This window comes from Balaenoptera musculus, chromosome 11 (assembly GCF_009873245.2).
Source record: "Balaenoptera musculus isolate JJ_BM4_2016_0621 chromosome 11, mBalMus1.pri.v3, whole genome shotgun sequence".
In the NCBI taxonomy this organism is placed as follows: Eukaryota; Metazoa; Chordata; class Mammalia; order Artiodactyla; family Balaenopteridae; genus Balaenoptera; species Balaenoptera musculus.
This window is the reverse complement of record NC_045795.1, coordinates 47,364,626-47,386,926: the sequence shown is the minus strand read 5'-3', so window position 1 is coordinate 47,386,926 and position 22,301 is coordinate 47,364,626. Positions and strand designations below refer to the sequence as shown.

The window sequence follows — 22,301 nt, the reverse complement described above, 5'->3', positions numbered from 1 at the left end:
TGAGCTTTAAATATTTTGTCAGGCTGCTGTGCAGTTAGGATGCATGTATCATAGCAACCCATTTCCTTTTCATTTTTTGGTTAGGAGGATGAACTGAAGCAAATTGCTGAAAATATTGAAAGCATTAATCAGAATAAAGCTCCTTCGAAATATATAGGCAACTATGCAGTTTTGGATCATCTTGGAAGTGGAGCTTTTGGCTGTGTTTACAAGGTGACCTTGCCCTTGAACAACATTTCCGATGTTCCCAAACAAACTGCATGTCTCCCTGCACACCCACACAAGTGAATTGGAGCCCTTGTCAGTGAACAAATAGATATAAAAATTAGAATGACTGTTTCTGTCCAACAGATAGCTGCACTGATGTTGTCTTACCTTAGCTCTCAGCTCTAGAAATTGGTCACTGACCTTCTAAGACAAAAGCTGTCACTAATCTCTCATACAAATAGTCAAAATGGCTTGTCCAAATGTATGACACATTCTCCAAGTTCACACCAGTGTTTCTGTATTTACCCAGTAAAATCCTATGAAATATTGCAGACTGATCCAGAATATACCAATTTTTTTGAGGTGAGCTTAGTGTAAATACAAATTTACTTTTTAAAGATGTATGACTTATTTAGATGACTTGGCTTAATCATGTGACCTTATTAATCTAATCACTTTCTTCCCCTCTCTACTCCCAAACCATTCTTTTTTTTTTTTTTGGTCTCCTTTATTTTAGGTTAGAAAGCGTAGTGGTCAAAATCTTTTAGCAATGAAAGAAGTCAATTTACATAACCCAGCATTTGGAAAGGATAAAAAAGATCGAGACAGCAGTGTAAGGAATATTGTTTCTGAATTAACCATAATTAAAGAGCAGGTAAATGCTTTTGTTTATGAAGACGGTTTCCTTAAATAAATGTCATCAAAAAAAGTAGAGTTCATGTGCTGTTCTTGTCCATGCTGTGTTAAGAACTGGTTCTGTTTAATATAATTGGCATTGAGGTGATATCAATCACCAAGTTTTCTCCTAAGGCTTGACACTGAACCATAGATATAACTATATCAGGGCCAGGGATGCAGAACAATTGAGTTCACAGCACAGAGAGTATTATATATGAGAAAGCATATTCGTTTCCTTCTTATTATATTGTAGAATATTTGGTTACTTTGTTACATGCATAAGAGTATGACTAAGACTTCCCTGACTTTTGTCAAATGGAACCAAGTTGTTAACATTCCTCAAATATGGCTTATGTAATCTAAAATGTGAATTTTCAAGATGGGTTATTATTTATTGACATGAGCAAAACATTCTAACATAATGTTCACAACTCATGTATCATTATGAAGGTTTGTTTCAAGAGAAAGAATAAACGTGTCAGAGAGAAATGGGAATTCTTTTTGTGATCAAAGAACACATTGGTTTCTTTTAAAGCTTTCTTTATTTATACATTCATTATGAATACTGTTCATCTATAACTCCTGGGGAGACCTATCAGTTCACGGCTCTTTGTTTTCAAATAGTTAAATTTGCATAGCATCTGTGCTGGGACATAAAGAACCATAAATATGATGATCTTTATTCATTGAAATCTCTAGTTCCACTCCAATTTATAATTTACAGTAAATATCATTAATAGGTTGTTTTATAGTTGACTTTTATGTACAAAGAGATTAGGTTTTGAAAAGTTAGTGTTTGCTCATGTTCCAACACTCTAGCCGTGGGCAGTGTGCTGTTTCATAGCACAAGGTTAGAGCATGGCTTTTGCCCTAGGCTGGTCTAATATCTTCATTTGAACCCAAATCTGGATGTAGTCCTGGCCAGTGAGCTAGGTCCAGAATATGGTTCTATTGCTTACCTAGTTCCATATTGTTAAAAATCTGCTGGCCATTTGCTAGTTGATGAGGTAGACTATTGGTTTTAGTATATTTTCTAAGAAAAGAAAGTGTCAGGGTGGGGCCATATAGGAGGCCTCTGCTTGAACTTTGAGGGAGCTCAAAATTGTAGAACTGTGCTCGCACCATGGGCTTAAACCAAGGAAAGGACAATAAATTGAGGTCAAAAAGGAGGAGGTAATGGCAGACAGAAGTGAGAGAAATGGGACTAGAAAGGGAGAGTGTATTTGTTAATATTAAGACTAAGCTGCAGTAACAAAGAAGCCCCAAAGTGCGTGGGCTTGAAGGAGAGATCTCACCATGCAATGGGCTTTGTCTTCCTGTCAGTCAGGGTGTGGTGCTCTGCTCCATGAGGTCACACAGGGATGCCCACTCCTCCTCTCCCGTTGCAGCTGCCGAGGCACATTTATATCCGCTGGTGCACCCGGCGTTTTGGGTTCAGACACAGGATTCCCCTCACACTCCACTGGGGAAAACTGAGTGATGAGCCCCTTGAGGCTGCGAGAGAGGCTGAGAGGTGTGATCTGTGGTGGGGAAGCACGTCCTGCTACAAGTCGATGGACTGGAGGAGTGTGAGAGCAGGTTTTCGGTGGACAGCCAGTGGATTCTCCTTCAAAAGAAGGCAAGAAGAGAGGCCAGAAAGAGATGCAAGCCATTTATGATGTACCAGTGACTATTCTGAGATAAAACAAATTTCAGTTTATGTAGAAACTCAAATTGTAAATAAACAACCACAAAAATTTAGTATTCTTGTAGAAAATTATTATGTTATTAAAAAAATAGAATTTCCATGTTACCTTCTGAGGTAAACTATGCCAAAGAGAAATTGTACTGGACACTTTTTGTTGAGGTATAATTGACATATGACTGCATATTAGTTTCAGGTGTACAACATGATGATTCAGTATTTGTATGTATTGTGACATGATCACCACAGTAAGTCCAGTTGACATCTATCACACGTAGTTACACATTTTTTCCTTGTGATAAGAACTTTTAGATGGCAAGGAAGACCTTATTCAGGACCACTGCAATAGAAGTCAAACTATTAGAGTAGAGGAGAGAGATTGAACTCAACTCTGAACACAACAGGGATGGCTGGGGATTTACAACCAAAAGGCAGGGCTAGGGGGGTCAAAGGATGGAAAGTTACTGAGAGGAATTTGGTTAGTTATCAGGTTGGGGGAAGAAAAACTTGATTAGATAACAAAGATGGGGGGATGAGGAACTTGATTGGATATCCAGAGGGCAGAGATGCTCACTAAACTGGCTTAGCAGGATTCTTGCTGAAACCAGGCAGGCCAAGGAGGAGGCCTGGTCCAGAGGAGGACTCCGAGGAGCCTGACCTAAGTTTGTTCAAGGAGGGAGCCCTTGGCAATTATTATTATAGTTTTAATGGAGTTAATAACTCTTAGATTATTTCAGTTTCAAACTAATAATTTTGGAGAGCATAGAAAGACACCACTCGTGTAAATAGATACAAACAGTGTGTATAAACATTTAAGTGGCAGGGGGAGGTTAAGAGCATAGGTATATGTGTTCAAAATTAATTGCTTCATTTCAGTTTTCTCCTCTATGCAATCTGTGTGTGATGTTGGAACAGGAAGTGTTAAATGAATTCTTAAGATAGCTTCCAGTTCTACAGTCCTCTAATTTAGTTAAATTAGGTGATAAAGCACAATCAGTTTTCAATTCTATTTGGTAAGGCTATATGGGAGATTGCTATTTTCAGAACAGTCTTGTGAGCAGCAAATAAAAAGAATCCTGAAAAATTAGATGATATCTTGAAATGCTTTGTTTTATAAATAAATATAAATATGATGATTTCTTTGTTGTTTTCAAGTATGAAATCCAACTAAATTGTCTGTGAACACAAGTTTATATTTTGAAGTAGTATAATGTTTGTTATTTATTTTCTTATAGCTTTATCATCCCAATGTTGTACGCTATTACAAAACATTTCTGGAAAGTAAGTGTGATTTTCCATGATATTTCTAATAATGTATCTATGTTACTTACATATTTTTATTTTAGAATGTTACAAAATAAGCTTAGTCAACTATTTTCTCTACCTTTTTTGTTGTCTATATGACAGTGGATGACATTGTGCATCACTTTCTTGATCAGTGAAACACTGATAATCAATGATCAAAAGATACTTATAAAATTCTTAGATCCCTATATGTAAGACTGCATGAACAAACCAAAATAATAATTATTGCTATTTTCATATACAAAAAGCCCATAGTAGGATCAGGAGAAAAGAAAACTAAAGGTTAGTAGCTTCTTTAAGAAAAATTTAAAAGTTTTTATTAAATCAGATGACATTTTCCACCCCCCAAATAAATTGGGTCTAGGTTTTTTGAGATTTCTTTTTCTTCAAGTTCAGGTAATTGCCACAAGGTGGCGATGGAGCCCTGACTGATTCTGCGTCATCATTGGGATGATGGAATACAGAATCAAATCTTGAGGTGAAACCAAACTCAGTCACTTGTTTTTAAAAAATAGGACATTTGACTGAAGTAATATACATATTAATAGACCTTTATGTGCTTCACCTGTGAAATTTCAAAATAAATCTCCTTTAAAGGGACTTCCTTGTTGCCTCTTTATCAGTGCTATTGTTATGCAAACCTGTTGTGTACTTTGGCATGTTATGATTTTACCCATCTCCCTTCCTCTGGTTGACTCAGAGGAACTCAGTGCTGAAACTCTTCAGTAAATCCTGCCCCCTTGGCCATTTGTTCTTGATATTAGAATAATTTCCCATAATTTAGTGCATATCCCATCATAAAGAGACCTAGACTAGCTTCTGACTTGTACTGAAGTGACACAACTTGTCTTAATTTAAAAACAAAATAACCTGACTTCTTCCAAAAAGAATTGGCAGTGGCTTAAAAATACATAAAATAAGATAAAATAGATTAAGAAATCATGATAAAAGGTGAGAAAATTAATGCTAGAGGCAAGGTTAATACATACAGTAAATATTTCTTGGGATTATGAAGAATTGGAAACAATATAAATGTCAATCTTTAGGAGAATGATTAAATTTATGGTACATCTGTATTGTGGAATACTATGTAACCAACAGAAAGAATGGCGTGGGTCTGTGTGTACTGATGAACATATAAGAATGTTGAATGAAAAAAGTATAAGTTGCAGAATATGTATGGTGTGGCTTCATTTCTGTAAATGTTGTATATATACATATTTTACATACATCCAAAACATTACAGAAGATACATATCACATACTGTTGTTAATAGTTTCATATTGACTTTGGAGGAGAAAGTAGAATTTACTTCTGTGTCTTGCATCCAAAGCAAAGAGACAAACCCAGTCAGTTATGTGAGGTTCCTGGGATCCATGAGCTGAAATCTGGAGAAGGCCAGCTTTCTCAGCTCTTGAGCTGGCATCACAGAAACTTCCATCATGGGTGGTATATCCAGTGGGGTCATTGCTGAACCACGTTATGATTTCATTGTAAAATACTGTAAGGTAAATCTACGAGACTGAAGAACAGTGCAGTTTAATGTCTGAATGTCTGGCTCGATTTAAGGGTAAATTTTAGACCATTGAGAGGAAAGCTGGGTTTACCTGTTCTTCAGGGAATCCTCCATGACTTGGGATCATTTACTTGCTCTCTTTGGTGCCTCTCACCCCTTCCACATCCTGGTGTACATAGAAAATGATAAAATTTGCCAGCGTAAACTTATGCTAGGAAGTTGCCTGTAGCTGAAAGAGACTGTTGCTGGGCTCCAGTTGTCCCCAAGACCCCCTCGCCCCCAGCCCCTCCAGAGCTGATTGGGTCCATGTCTCTAACTCTTTTGTGTTGTGCCCTCAACACCCATTGGGAAACTTGGATTCTAATTCATAAGTTTTTTCAAAATGTCTATATTGAATTTATTTCTATTACCTTTTCTTGTTTTTTATATAGATGATAGGTTGTATATAGTTATGGAGCTTATAGAAGGGGCCCCTCTTGGAGAGCATTTCAGTTCTTTGAAGGAAAAACAACATCATTTTGCTGAAGAGAGACTATGGAAAATATTTATACAGGTATCTTTTATCTTCATTAACTTTTTCTATGAAACAGTAAAGTTCTGAGCTGATTTCCTAGAGTTGTGTGGAGCGGTCATGAGTGGCTGTCTATCTGTATATATCGGGGAAATAACATTTGTTTGTTCTTTGCTGTTTGAAGCTGTGCCTAGCTCTTCGGTACTTACATAAGGAGAAGAGGATCATCCATAGAGACCTGACGCCAAACAACATTATGTTGGGGGATAAGGACAGAGTAACAGTTAGTAAGTACAAAAATCTGAAAATTTTCAACTTGAGAGTCTCTGAATATTATTCTAGGACAGAGTTGTTCGATAGAACTTTCTGCACTGAATGGCATGTTCTCTGTCTACACTGTCTGGTATGGCAGCCACTGGCCACATGTGGCTATCAGGCACTTGAAACGTGTCCGATAGCCTGTGTGCCTGAGGATATGAATTTTAAATTCTATCAAATTTTAGTTAATTTAAATATCCCTATGTGACTAGTGCATACTGTATTGGACAGTGACTAGTGTAGTTCTTGATGACTGAGTTGTATTTTGCCTGTATGAGAGAATAAAATACTCTTAGGTTGCTTGGGCATTTAATTCCTAAATCAATGGTTTCTAGGTTTTTTTCTTTTCTGTAGAACACTTCTTCGTCAACAAAGCCTTTTAGAACCACCACATGAGCACATTGTTGAACTATTTTAATATAGTCTGTGACATATGGGTGACAAATGTACATATCAAGGGCTGTAAAAATTCCAGCCATTTGTATACTTCAACATTTTCACTTTTTATCACAATATTTTCAACTGTAGCAGGTAAGTTGTCTAATTCTTAATCATAACTTAAAATGAACTTTTTAGCTTAGAGCGATATGTTAGCTTTCTCCTGCCCTCTTCACTCACGAACACTTAAGTTACTCTCATGGACTATTAATGGTTTGCCAGCTGCAAATAGGGAGACATCTCTAAATCAGTGGTCTGCAAATATTTGTGATCATGAAATTCCATTAGTAAATTCTTTTGATAGTACACTGCCAGTATATCAATATGTATGCTTATTTATGAATTCTGTACACATATCACTGTATAATTATTCTATAGTACATACAGTCAACAGAAATAAAATATAAAGGGGTACATTAAAATTCAAAATAGGGGTTTTGATATTTTTCACCCCACCCCCACCCGCCAGTGGATTGCCTTAGGCACACAGCTTTGGAGGCCACTGCCCTAAATTTTATTGATGTGAAAGACATTTGACAACATTTTAAAGCTGAGTCTCTTAGTTTTGGAAGAATCTGATTCCTCATGAAGGCAATTCCAAATGTACACATTTACCCATAACCACATCCTCAGTAACAACGATTAGATTCACTGTCCAGATTTTTTAAAGTAGATCATGTTATATCAGTTTAAAAAATAAAAAATATCCTAAAACAGAAGTTTTATTGATAACTTTCAATGCAAAGTTACTTGGAAATATTTCAAGCCAGCGCTTTGTGAAATGTAAGATGAGACCAAATAATTGTGACTCTTCATCTCAGATACACATTTGCTTAATCATTAGAAATTAATCATAATTTTGTTCATCATAAGCTTTTTACTTTTTATAAATTACACTTGTGTTTCCTTAAGAATATTTACTATTTATATGCTTGTAGATATTTTAATTTATAAGTTAATAAGGATTATTATAAATTGTGTGTTTGAATTTCATAGCAAACAGTATATATACTTTTAAATAGTATTAAACAGATTTGTTTAATAGTTTAATAGATCTGTTTAATCCTTCTAAGATGACTATTCAGGTCATATTTTCAGAGTAATAGCCAACCCCGCATTCCATTTTCTTACTAAGATTAGCTGCAGTCATTTCCTTTGGTTACATTTAAATACATTGAGATTAATCTTTTATTGTAGTAGCCTGATTTATTTTCTTACTAAACTTATTTTAAGTAATTTTTATATTTATTTTCTTTAACCAGTAGCACACATAAAAATGGTTTACATAATAAAATAGTGCTAAAAATCTTATGAAGAAAAACCTACCTCTTTGCAACCCCCAGTTTCATTTCCCTAAAACAACCACTTTTCAGTCTTTTTAGCTCTTTCTTCTGGTATCTGGCTTTCCATTGTGATAGTTGAAGATTCAGTTTTCTTATTTTTTCTTCGTCCCCATCTGCCATCCTGCAAACAGTTATAGCACAATTTGGGGTTAAATCAGCATTCAGTATTTACATTATTACTACTGTGTGATTATTATTATTATTTTTATTTTATTTATTTATTTATTTATTTATTTATGGCGGTGTTGGGTCTTCGTTTCTGTGCGAGGGCCTTCTCTAGTTGCGGCAAGTGGGGGCCACTCTTCATCGTGGTGTGCAGCCCTCTCACTATCGCGGCCTCTCCTGTTGCGGAGCACAGGCTCCAGACATGCAGGCTCAGCAATTGTGGCTCACGGGCCTAGTCGCTCCGTGGCACATGAGATCTTCCCAGACCAGGGCTCGAACCCGTGTCCCCTGCATTGGCAGGCAGATTCTCAACCACTGCGCCACCAGGGAAGCTCCACTACTGTGTGATTATTGTTCAATGTTGATTACCTCTCCTTGCTTATAGACCTTTTGTTTTTTCTAGAGTTAATAATTGCCTTCTTGTTTATTTTCCTAGTTTTCTGTGTACCTTTTATTTCTTCTTCCCAAATCTTCTAAAAGGATTATAAAAGCCCTCTCTGTACTATTTCCACATGGTCAAACATGACAGTTACTCTCAGTTTTTTTTTTTCCTGGACACCCATTTCCTGTACCTGTTGGCTGTAATGTAGACTGGGTTTGACTTTAGGTCTGCTGCACAGCCATTGTCCTGGAACTTTCGTGCTCCTTTTTTTTTTTTTAACTTGGCCACACCGTGTGGCTTGTGGGATCTCAGTTCCCTGACCAGGAATTGAACCTGGGCTACTGCAGTGAAAGCACCAAATCCTAACCACTAGACCACCAGGGAATTCCCATGCTCCTTTTCTGATCAGAGTCTCTATTTCCTACATCCTGTCTCTTTCTCTTTCTTTTTTAACTCCCCTATTTTGCCAAAGTGTATCTTCTAGTACTTTCCTAAGAAAGAGTGCTTTGGAAGTTATAATTTTTACTTTAAAAAATTTTTTTCTTATTTAGAAATTTTTGAGGTATAAGTGACATTTAACATTATATTAGTTTCAGGTGAACAACATAATGATTTGATATTTGTATACACTAGAGCCTGCAGGCAGTTGGGTGGAGCTGGGTCTTGGTGTCTAGATGGAGACCTCCGGGAGAGCTCATGTCAATTAATATTCCCTGGGGCGGGGAATTCTCTGGTGGTCCAGTGTCCTGGACTCCCACCCCAGACAGAGGCTCAGGCCTGACCCATGGCCAGGGAACCAAGACCCCACAGGGCACGTGGCGCAGTAAAAAAAAAAAAAAAGAAAAAAAAACAGACAAACAAAACCCAAAGGCAAATGATAAAAACAGACAAAGAAAGAAAAAAAAAAGAAAACTAAAAACAAAAGAACAACCAAACAAAAGAACCCCAAAGTGAAAATGAACAATAAAAACAAAACTGACAAAAACAAAAGCAGAAAGCACACTAAAAAAAAAAGAGCAAAGAAAACATAAAACACACAAAAATGATCAAAAATGTTTATATCTAAAAACAAATCAAAGAACAAAAACAAGAAAAAAACCACAAAATAACAAAAAGTAAAGTAAAAGTAGAAAAATAACAAATATTAAAAAATGTTTTAAAGAAAAGAAAAAATAAATAAAAAAATAAACAATAACAACAGAACAAAACAAAACATAACAGTAATAACAATATTTTCCTGGGGCCTCAGCTGTTAGTGTCCTTGCCCCCACCATGAGCCACAGCCAACCCCACCTCCCCAGGAGGCCTTCCAATACCTCTAGGTAGGTCTCTGGACCCACTATGGGCACTGTGGGGCCAGCTCGGTCTCTGACATGGCCTGACTCCTATGTGTAGTTGCCCCCAAAGTCCACAGCTACTAGAGCTAGACTGGTCTCAGTTGTGGGAGCACTCGTTGTCCCTTAGATATTCCATAGACACAGGGTTTACCAAGCTGATCACGGGGATTTAATCCACAGCTTGTGCAGCTGCACAGAGAGATTTCTATTCCTCTTCCTTAGTTGCACCACCCCTGGGGCTCAGCTTTGGTTTTGGCCTCACCTCTGCATGTGGGCTGCCCTCAGGCGTCTGTTCCCTGCCCAGGCGAGAGAGAATGAAAGCAGCGGCTGATTGGAGCACACTTGCTCACTCAGGCCAGGGAGGAATAAGGCTGCCACAACTGGAGTGTGTGAGAAGTGCCTCCGTTTTTTTTTGGGGTGAGGATTGTTTGTTTGGTTTTTACCGTCCACGTATAAGTGAGATTATGTGGTATGTCTTTGACTTATTTCACTTAGTAGAATGCCTTCAGGGTCCATCCATGTTACTGCAAATGGCAAGATTTCATTCTTTTTTATGACTGAATCATATATGTATGTGTGTATGTGTATATATGTATGTGTATAATGCATATATACATATGAATAAATATATGTAGATATAGATACATATATACACATACATTTCACATTTTCTTTATTTACTCATTTGTGATAGGCTCTTAGGTTGCTTCCATATCTTGGCTATTTAAAGTAATGCTGCAATTAACTCTTTTCAAATTAATCTTTTTGTTTTCTTTGGATAAATACCCAGAAGTAGAATTGCTAGGTCATATGGTAGTTTTATCTTTAATATTTTTAGGAACCTCCATACTGTTTTCCAAGGTGGCTGCACTAATTTACATTCCTACCAACAGTGCACAAGGGTTCCCTTTTCTTCACATCCTCACCAATGCTTGTTTTGTTTTGTTTTGTTTTTTGCCTTTTAATGATAGCCATTCTAACAGGTGTGAAGTGATATATCTCATGTGGTTGTGATTCGTATTTCCTTGATGATTAGGAATATTGAACATCTTTTCATGTACCTGTTGGCCATCATATGTCTTTTTTGGGAAAATATCTATTCAAATCTGCCCATTTTTCAATCAGACTGCTTTTGGGATTTTTTTGTTTTTGCTACAGAGTTGTATGAGTTCTTTATATATTTTCGACGTTGACCCTGTATTGGATGTGATTTGCAAATCTTTTCTACCATTCAGTAGCTTGCCTTTTTATTTTGTTAATGGTTTTCTTTCCTGTGCAGAAGCTTTTTAGTTTGATGAAGTCCCACTTGTGTATTTTTGCTTTAGTTGCTTTGCTTTGGGTGTCAATTCTAAAAATCATTGCCAAGATCAATGTCAAAGAGCCTACGTTTTCTTCTAGGAGTTTTATGGTTTCAGGTCTTACATTCAAGTCTTTAATCCATTTTGACTTAATTTTTGTGTATGGTATAAGATAGCAGTCCAGTTTCATTCTTTTGCATATGGCTGTCCAGTTTTCCCAACACCATTGGAAGTTTTAATTTTTAGATGCTTGCATGTCACAAAATATTTTTGAGGGACCCTCATATTTGGTTGTTAGTTTGGCTAGGTGTAATATTCTCAGATGAACATGATTATCCTTCCAAATTTTGAAGGCATTACTCCAGTCTTCTAGTATCCCGTTTTGCTGTTAGAAAATCCAATGGTATTCTAATTCCCGTTGCTTGATACATGAGTTGTTTTATGTCTCTGGAAACTTTTAGGATGCTCCCTTTATCCACTGCTTTGGGTGGGTCTCTTTTCATTCAGCATGTCTGAAACTAGGTCTGCTCTTCAATCTGGAGACTTAAAACTTCACTCCTGGGAAATTTTTCTGCACTGTTTTTTCATTACTTTTCTTCCCTCTGCTTTCTCTGTTTTCTCTTCTAGAATTCCTATTATTCTTAGATGTTGTATATTCTAAATAACATAAGTCCCTTATGTACGAACCTTCAAGTTGTGAACTTTCAAAGATGTGAACGTGCATTCCATTGATGTCAGGCGTGAGTAAAATCGCAGCTTGCCCTCCATCTCTTATTGCTGACGACCCTTCAGCTCTACCATCTCCCACCTCCTCTCCCTCCTCCAGTCAGTAACTCTTCTTGCCTGGTCACTCGATGCCAGCCCCTATATGCCAGCTGTTGTACTGTACTACTGCACTTTTCAAGGTACTGTACTGTAAGATTAAAAATGTTTTCTTTATTTTTTTGTGTTTGTTTTTTATGTATTATTTGTGTGAAAAGTATTATAAACCTATTACAGTACAGTACTATATAGCCAGTTGTGTTAGTTGGGTACCTAGGCTAACTTTGTTGGACTTACAAACAAATTGGACTTACAAACGCACTTTCGGAATGGGACTCATTCATATGTCGGGGACTTGCTGTAGTCTAATTTTTAAAATAATTGTTCTCTTAGTTTTCAGCTCTTTGTACTTTAGAGTTATTTCTATAACTTTATTTTCTAGTGATTATATTGAATATTTAATTTTGATTAATATATTTTTAATCCCCTCAAATTTCATCTTGTTCCTTATTCTATTTTCATGGAATCTTGATTTTATTCTCTCTCAGTATAATATAGACTTTTCTCTTCCACCCCCTGCATTGTTTCTGTATCTTTTGGATCCATCTTTTTTTTTTTTTTTCCTAGTTCATGTGCTCTCTATTTCCTGTTGGAGATTTTCCTCAAATGTCTGTTGATCTAAGCTGGCCCTTAATACTTATGAGAAAGACACTAAAAAGGCTGTGTGTTCCAGTTAAGGGTGTCATTTGGTGGACTTTAGAGCACAGCGGAAAATTTCCTTAGGAGACCCCCAATGTCATTGCTTAAACTTTTTCCAGATAATGTACCCCCAATATCTTGCCTGAGATGATGTCCTTCTGTCTGCTGTCATTCTGGGAGCAGTGTGGAGGAAGAGGTCTCAGGGAGCCACGTTCAGTTGATAGATTTTCACTGAATTCCCATGAGTTCAGCCTCACTCTGCTTGGTGCTTTTCTGGTTCAGTTTCTTTGCAAAATAAATGTCTATTTTTCTGCTAGTGAAAAAGAGAACTCAATTTACTGGTAGCGCCATGTGTGAGTATGGGACAGGACCTGGGGACTTGATTTTAATTCCTGGGGACTTGATTTGTACTTCACTTCTGCCTTGGGCAGCACCCTTTTGGCCTTTCTATTCTCAGGCACATGGGTTAGGACGCCTGCTGTGTACCATCCTTCATCTACTTCCCATCTTCCAAAAAGTCATTGGAATATATCATCCTCTGTTGTCACATCTCATTGTCCTTATGGGTAACTTTTCAAGGAAAATTCCTTTCTCTTCACTTTAGCAAGGTTTTGAGAGCTAGAGGAGATAAACACATAAGTCACTCCATCCTTTAACCCAAAATGGGCAGGCTAGTTACATTATTAAGTCCACACATTAAACTTAACAAAATACCCCACTTCCCATGTTTACTCTATAACTTTAATAAATATACTTATATTTTACTCACACTCAAATTGTAAAGGATTCCCTAGAAAGAGTTACTTTGTTTTACAAAAATAATAAAACCTTAATTATTTTTCTTTGTCCTGCCCCTCATTGCAAGTCTGCCTAACCTTATTCTTATTACCATTTATTAGACTTATACTTAAGTGTTATTAATTTTAAAATTATTTTCAATTTTTAAGACTTTTTAGCTTTAAGTGAAGCAATATTTTTCTAGTTTCAAATAAAGAAGCAGTGATAAATCTCAGAACAGAATTTTATCCTAGTTCACTTTCTCTCCACTAAAGTAATTATTTGCAGGACATGAATAGGCTGCCATTATTTTCAATGAGTATAAAATGATTGTTTGACTAAGAAGATAATCCATAGAGAACTGACATCACTATTTAAAAATATTTAAAATAAAATATAATGATGAAATATGTTTTTCAGTGCCTATCACTATTGATATAAATATGGACATTAGAGACTCTTGTTTTTAAGAGGGGTTATTGTTAAATTAAAATCTTATGGCATTAATTTGAAACCAAATGTATAAGATTCCCATAATTTGAGAGGTTTAAATAAAGTTGAAATTCATAAAGCCTATAAAAATAGGCTGTGGTACACACGTGAAAGCATATCACCAAAGAGGGACAGCCGTATCGTATTTTATTTTTCTCTTTTCTTTTGCTAGGTTTATTTACTCCCAGAAAAGAAGCACAGAATTACCAAGTGATGTTTAAGATGCATGAGACAAAATATATTGAAAACGTGACCAGAAAAAAGAGTTGTAGAAAAACTAAAATTGCCTTCTTCTCCTCTTTTTTCTCAATGTAGGTGAATGAGATGATTTAAGATTGAGGTTGGTTTGCAGTTATTTATATAGCAAGTGGAGTTTGCCTTCATGAGGCAGTAGAAAGTAATAACATATTTGGGTATGTGTGGTTTTACAAATGGTAACTAATTTAATGTCTAAACATGTTTACATTTAAAAGACTGGATTTTTCAATGACTTGTGCCATGGAACATGCCCAGGTCTCACCCGTGAGTTTATTTACAGACTTGGAGACCACACAAGGGAGCAGACCCTGACTCAGGGGCACACCAGGTGAAGCACAAAGTTGGGCCTAAATGCTGCCAGCTGCCTGCTGCCAAGTAGGAGAGAATCTGCTGAAAGGGAACTTGCATCTGAACCCACCATTTCACATTTCTTGGCTTTTCAAATACACATTTTAATGTAAAACCTGCATGCCCCCTTTTCTTCCCTGCTCCCAAATATAAAAGGAAGAAAAAGGAAAAAACAAAACTCATTCAACTATAAGTAATAGATTTCAGACATGGACTTTGGCGCATTACTCAAGAGGTCACATGTTCATCCTGCAACCAAACAGGCCGTGCATATTTCTAGATGTTTCTCCATTGACATGTGGCTGTTGCTACTGGTAATAACAACAAGAGCATACTCAAGTCGATGGAACATTTATCGAAGGCTCAAATGCTCATCAAATGCCATCACATGCTAGACATGTGGGGGTGGGTAGAAGATGAAAGCCATGGTCTCTGTCCCCCGATTCTTATGGGAAAGACTTTCAGTTCTTCACTCAGCAATTATTTTCTGAGCTGCCATATCCTGCGGTGAACAAGGCAAGCATGCCAGACATGATCACTATCTTCACGGAGCTTATAGTTGTATTACAGGGTGATAAAGCCTAGAGTATTGTCTATGCAAAATACATTAGTCAGGATGGGACATGTTATGCTGTAGTAACAAGTAATGTGAAAGTCTCAGCAGCTTAAAACAGTGGCAAACTACAGCCTGTGGGACAAATCCAGCTGTGGCCTGTCTTCTAATGTCCTGTGAGTTAAGAAGGGTTTTACATTTTTAAATGGTGTTAAAAGGAAGAATATGTGGCAGTTACCATATGTGGCCCCAACAGCTTAAATATTTATCATCTGCCCCGTTATAGAAGAAGTCTGTCCACCATGGCTTAAAACAGCAAGGTCTCTATCTTGTTCATAATACATGAGCATTGTAGGTCAGTAAGGGAGCTGTGCTCAGAGATCAGGCTGGCTGAAGACCTCCATACCTGCTTCCACATCAGAGGTAGGGAAGAGAGAGCATGGCAAACCATACCTCAGCTCTCAAAGCTCTGCCCCAAAGTGTCAGATATTACTTCTGCTCAGAATTCATTGGTCAAAACAAGCCAAGTTCACCAGGGTGAGGATATGTTCCTCCCCCAGAAAGAATGTGGGTGAGCAGTTATATAGTCTTCCACAACTATCATGCACAGGAGAAAATGTGACTAGTTCTGCCTGGGGGAGCCTTCTGGTGAGGAGCTGGGCAGGATAGGTAACAGCGTTTCAGGTAGGGGTACAGCAAATGCAAAGGATTAGAGACCCAAAGCAGTACAGTGTGCCGAGGGGCTAGCAAGATGCTCAGTAGAGGCTTTGGTGGGTGAGAGCTGGGACTCTGACGTCTGTTCAGAGATTTAGCTTCAAGGTTTCAGACTGAAAACTATGTGATCAGATTTGGGATGGAGAGATCATTGTGATGGCAGGTGAGGGGGCACCGTGGAGAAGGACTGGAGACAGATCCCCAGTATAGGAGGTAGATCGGTTTGGATATGTTTGGGTGCAAAAAGCCAGGATGCCAATGGTTTAATCCATGAGGACATGTAGTTATCTCATAACAAAGGGACTGGAGGTGAGCAGTGCCAGGTCTGGTTCAGCAGCTCAAGGAGGTCAGCTACAATCTAGGTTTTTCTGTCCTTTCTCTCCATTTTCCTCAGCAGATTGGCCAAAGCTCCAGGCGTTATTACCAAATCCAAAGACAGGAATCAGGGTGGCAGCTAGGGTGAAAAAATAGATTCTTCTTTTTGAATAGCTACTCTTTTTATCATAGAAGAAAATCTTTCACAGGGGTCTTTCACAGGGATTCATGTTAGAGTTATTACATTCTTTTGGCCAAAGCAAAGTCATGCAGCCACCCCTGGCTGTAAGGGAGACTCTCTAGGTGAGCTCCCAGCCTGTACAGCTGGAGATGGGAAAGGGAGGTGGGGGTGGTCAATGGCTTTTGGAGAGCTAGCCTGTGGTATTTGCCGCTAAAGCTCTTGCAGTTGCCCATAAAGACGTGTAAGTTTTACCTATGGCAGCAGGAGAAGAGGATATGGCAGAAGGATTATACTCAGCAGTTATTTGGGACCCAGAGTTAAAAAGGTTGCTGGCCAGTTAATGAGGTGTGACAACAGTTGAGAAAGAGTCTGAGTTTATGAAGATTGTGACACCATTGACAGAGAATTAGGTGAGGAAATTTAAGGTGTGAGATTTCTAACATGCTAAGTTAGAAATGCGATTATAGTCTTTTCCTGGTTAAAATTCTTCAAGTAGCTCCCCATGACATTTAAGAGAGTTTAGATTCCCTAGGGCACCCAAGGCCCTTTTCTCCTGATCTCTCCTTGCTTTTTGCTCTGGACTCATGAGACATATTTCTGTTTCCTGAATAGACCAGTCTGTGCTTTTATTGCTCTGTGGCTTCCAAAGTGTTGCTCTCTCTGTCCAGAATGCCCTGCTGCTACTCACTTCTAATGCTACTCCTCCAGGTGGCATCTTTGATGTCCACATCCAATAGGTTCTGAGTCTGTGCTCCCTTAGTACACTGGCCTGGCCTCGCTCATTGCACGTAAGACATTGGTTTATTGCCAATCCCTCCTTGAGGTAAGGGAAACCAATTTCCTTGACTTTGTTCCTCTGAAAGCATTTAATAAGTATTTGTTGAATAAATAGATAGAAGAATGAATGAACAAGTGAATGAATGAATTTTGAGATCTTGATATGATAGCCAAGATTGCCTAAGAAGAGTGCTTTAACAGGGAGATCAGCTCGGTGCTTTGTGACCACCTAGAGGGGTGGGATGGGGAGGGTGGGATGGGGAGGGTGGGAGGGAGGGAGATGCAAGAGGGAAGAGAAATGGGAACATATTGTATATGTATAACTGATTCACTTTGTTATAAAGCAGAAGCTAACACACTATTGTAAGGCAATTATACTTCAATAAAGATGTTTAAAAAAAAAAAAAAAAAGAAGAGTGCTTTAATGCAAGAGGAATTGGGGATTAAGGTGGAAATCAGGTCCATAAATGGGGGAAGATACAAGCAGTTCCCACTATCATCTCAGCAAACAGTGTAACCCAAAGTTATCTAAAGGAAAGATTTTACTTTCTGAATGCCACCAAAATTTGAGAAATCAAATTAGACCGGTCTTGCTATTGAAGGATCCCTGGCATTTTAAATGTTTCTAAAGGATTAGAGGATTTTAATTATTGTTGGTTGGCTCAACTGCTGCTGAGAAATCTGTGTCATTAGAGGAAAAATGAATTAGTTAGGTCTCTTGACCTGTTCTTGTTTTTTGAGCCTGTTCTGTGATTTATTTCCTATTAATCAGATTTAGTGTCTATATGAGTTTGAGCTGACACAGAACCTTGAGTGCTCTCAAAAGTCTATAGAATATTGAGCCACTTGTACTGCATACCCTCATAGCATCTGTTGTTGGAAGGGTAGCCACAGAATTTCTGGAATTTCTCTCATGTCGCCTTCATGTTACTTAAAAAGTGAGAATGTTTTCTGTCAAGTCCACCACAGTTTCCTTATATTGCCATGAAGAGGTATTGAAGCAAATTCAGTCAAATCCAACTTCTAAAAAAATTTTAAGATTATTGATTTTATGACCATTAGTGGGTCATTCTGCAATTTTGAGATTTGAATAGCAGTTGCATTGAGGAAAAGATGAGAATAGTAATTGGGAGAAAGTCAGAGCAGGGTGAGCTCCTAACGCTGGTGGTTAGTCTCTTCTGGTGAGACAGTAGGCTGGGTGAGAGAATATGGAGGCACCAAATCTTTACCACCTTAGGAAAAACTTAGAAATAAAGACTTTCCAATGTTGGGTTAATCAGGCCTTTTGGGTTTATATGTCCATATAAAACACCAAAGATGAAAGATAATAAAGTAGAGATTATTTTAGTGTGTGTTTTCATATGGGCATATTGGGATATAATTTAGTTCTTCGAGAAAATTTTTAATATAGGAAGTAGAATCTGATGTGTTCTGGACACATTACTTTTATCCTGGGAGATTTCCCAAAGTGTGTTCTCTGAAGCAGCATTGTGAGTAGGTGGGAGTGTCTATTTTTACAGAGACTAATTCAGCAGTGTATGGTACTACACATGATTTTCTGATCAGTCTGCCCACCTTCCTAAGTGTAATGAAGGCATTGGAGCCTTTTAGATTCTTGAATCATGCCACAAACAGTGGCAGGCCATATCCATTTGTTCTCTTTATGAGTTTGTTATCATTTTGTTTTGTTTGTTTTGATTTTTAGATTCCATATATAAGTACAATCCTATGGTATTTGTCTTTGTCTGACTTACTTCACTAAGCATAATGCCCTCTAAGGCTGAGTAATATTCCACTGTGTGTGTGTGTGTGTGTGTGTGTGTGTGTGTATGTGTGTGTATATATATATATATATATCTCACACCTTCTTTATCCATTCATCTCTTGATGAGCACTTAGGTTGCTTTCATATCTTGGCTATTGTAAACAATGCTTCAGTGAACATAAGGGTGCATATATATTTTTGAGTTAGTGTTTTTGTTTTCTTTGGGTAATACTCAGAAGTGAAATTGCTGGATTGTATCGTAGTTCTATTCTTAGTTTTTTGAGGAACCTCCATACTGTTTCCATAGTGGCAGTACTAATTTACAATCCTATCAATAGTACACAAGGGTTCCCTTTTCTCTACATCCAACATTTGTTATTTGTGGTCTTTTTGATGATAGCCATTCTGACAGGTATGAGGTGATATCTTATTGTGTTTTTGATTAGCATTTCCCTGATGATTAGTGATGTTGAGCATTTTTTCATGTGTCTGTTGGCCAGCTGTATGTATTCTTTGGAAAAATGTCTATTCAGGTCCTCTGCCCATTTTCTAATCAGTTCTCTTTTCTTATGTTGAGTTGTATGGCTGTTTATATATTTATATGTCATTTGCAAATATCTTCTCCCATTCAGTGAGCAGCTTTTTCATTTTCTAGGTATCTCCTATAGCTGTGCAAAAGATTTTTAGTTTGATGTAGTCCAATTTGTTTATTTTTGCTTTTTTATTTCCCTTGTTTGAGGAGACATATAAAAAAAAATCCTAAGACCAATGTCAATGCCAAACAATGCCTGTTTTCTCCAAGGAATTTTATGGTTTCATTTAAGTCTTTAATCCATCTTGAATTTATTTTTTTGCATGGTGTGAGAAAGTAGTCCAGTTTGATTCTTTTGCATGTAGCTGTTCAGCTTTCCCAACACCATTTATTGAAGAGGCTGTCTTTGCCCCATTGTATAATCTTGCCTTTGTCATAGATTAATTCACCACATAAACATGCGTTTATTTCTGGGCTCTCTATTCTGTTTCATTCACTTATGTGTTTGTTTTTGTGTCAGTACCAGACTATTTTGATAGCTGTAGTTTTGTAGGATAGTTTGAAATCAGGGAGCATGATACCTCCAGCTTTGTTCTTTTTTTCTCAAGATGCTTTGGCTATTCAGGGTCTAATTTCCATAGAAATTTAGAATTATTTGTTCTAGTTCTGTGAAAAATGGCTTTGGTATTTTGACAGGGATTGGATTGAATCTGTAGATTTCCTTGGGTAATATGGTCATTTTAGCAATATTAATTCTTACAATACATGAGCACGGTGTATCTTTCCATTTGTTTGTGTCGTCTTCAATTTTCTTCATCAGTGTATTATAGTTTTCTGAGTACAAGTCTTTTAGGTCTTTGGTTAGGTGTATTCCTATGTATTTTATTCTTTTTTGATGCAATTGTAAATGGAATTGTTTTCTTAATTTCTGTTTCTGATAGTTTGTTGTTAATGTAAAGCACACAATGGATTTCTGTATATTAATTTTGTATTCTGCAACTTTACTCAATTCATTTATTAGTTCTAATAGTTTTGGTAGCATCTTTAGGATTTTGTGTATATAGTATCATGTCATCTGGAAACAGTGAGTTTTACTTCTTCCTTTCCAATTTGGATTCCTTTTATTTCTTTTTCTTGTCTGATGGCTATAGCTAGGAGTTCCAACGCTATGTTGAATAAAAGTGGCAAGAGTGGGCATCCTTGTCTTGTTCCTGATCTTAGAGGAAATTCTTTCAACTTTTCATCATTGAGTAAATGATGAAAGTAAATAAAGGTCATATATGGTCTTTCTTATGTTGAGGTATGTTCCCTCTGTACCCACTTTGTTGAGAGTTTTTATCATAAGTGGATGTTGAATTTTGTCAAAAGCTTTTTCTGTGTCTATTAAGATGATCATATGATTTTTATTTTTCAGTTTGCTAATGTGGTGTATGACGTTGATTGATTTGTGGATGTTGAACCATCCTTGCATCCCTGGGATAAATCCCACTTGATCATGGTGTATGATCCTTTTAATGTATTGTTCAATTCAGTTTGCTAATATTTTGTTGAAAATTTTTGCATCTATATTTATCAGTGATACTGACCTGTAAATTGTGTGTGTGTGTGTGTGTGTGTGTGTGTGTGTGATGTATTTGTCTGATTTTGGTATCAGGTTGATTCTGGCCTTATAGAATGAGTTCAGAAGTATTTTTTTCCTCTTTAATTTTTTGGAATAATTTGGAAAGGATACATGTTAATTCTTCTTTAAATATTTTATAGAATTCACCTGTGAAGCTGTCTGGTCCTGGAATTTAGTTTGTTCAAAGTTTTTTTAAAATTATTATTACTGATTCAATTTCCTTACTGGTAATTGGCCTGTTCATATTTTCTATTTCTTCCTGGTTTAGTCTTGGGAGATTGTATGTTTCTAGAAATTTATCCATTTCTTTTAGGTTACCCATATTATTCACAAGTAATTGTTCATTGTTATCTCTTATGGTTCTTTTATTTCTGTGGTGTCAAGTGTAACTTCTCTTTCATTTCTGATTTTATTTATTTGGGCCCTCTCCGTTTTTGCTTGATGAGTCTGTCTAAAGGTTTATCGATTTTGTTTATTTTTTCAAAGAACCAATTCTTTATTTCATTGATTTTTTTTTGTATTGTGTATTTAGTCTCTATTTCACTTATTTCCACGCTGGTCTGTAATATGTTTTTCATTCTACTAACTTTGGGTTTGGCTTGTTGTTGGTTTTTTTTTTTCCTAGTTCTTTTAGGTGTAAGATTAGATTTTCTTTTAGGGTTTTTCTTGTTTTCTGAGACAGACTTATATTGCTTTTAGAACTGCTTTTGCTGTATCTCATAGATTTTGGATTGTTGTGTTTCTGTTTTCATTTGTCTCAAGGTTTTTTTTTTTCTCTTTGATTTTTTTCACTGACCCATTAGTTGTTTAGTAGCATATTGTTTGGACTCCACGTGTTTGTGCTTTTACAGTTTTTTTTTTCTTTTTTAGTAGTTGATTTCTAGTCTCATACCATTGTGGTCAGAAAAGATGCATTATGTGATTTCAATCTTCTTAAATTTATTGAGACTTGGTCTGTGAGCTAGCATGTGATCTATCCTGGAGAATATTCCATGTGCACTTGAAAAGAATGTGTATTCTGCTGCTTTTGGATGGAATGTTTTATATATAACTATTAATATACAGATTAATATATCTAATCTATACCAGATTGCTGGTATAATGTGTCATTAAGACCTTACTGATTTTATGTATGGATGATCTGTCCACTGATGTAAGTGGGGTGTTAAAATCCCCCACTATTATTGTGTTACTGTCAATTTCTACCTTTATGTCTGCTAATATATACTTTATATATTTAGGTTCTCCTATGTTGTGTACGTATATACATATGTATACACAAGTATATATTCTCTTGTTGAATTGATCCTTTTCTCATTATGTAA

The 22,301-nt window shown here is 36.8% G+C and overlaps 1 protein-coding gene across 2 annotated transcripts in view; it reads left to right on the top strand.

Moving 5' to 3' along the window:
• Positions 1–22,301, top strand: part of NEK10 (NIMA related kinase 10) — a 306,143-nt gene that overhangs the window by 84,736 nt on the left and 199,106 nt on the right. For both annotated transcript variants that reach the window (XM_036870615.1, XM_036870614.1), the window contains exons 19-23: positions 85–213; positions 725–862; positions 3,805–3,850; positions 5,822–5,943; positions 6,086–6,188. In XM_036870615.1, the coding sequence (XP_036726510.1) occupies positions 85–213; positions 725–862; positions 3,805–3,850; positions 5,822–5,943; positions 6,086–6,188 (538 nt within the window). The remainder of the gene's footprint in view (positions 1–84; positions 214–724; positions 863–3,804; positions 3,851–5,821; positions 5,944–6,085; positions 6,189–22,301) is intronic.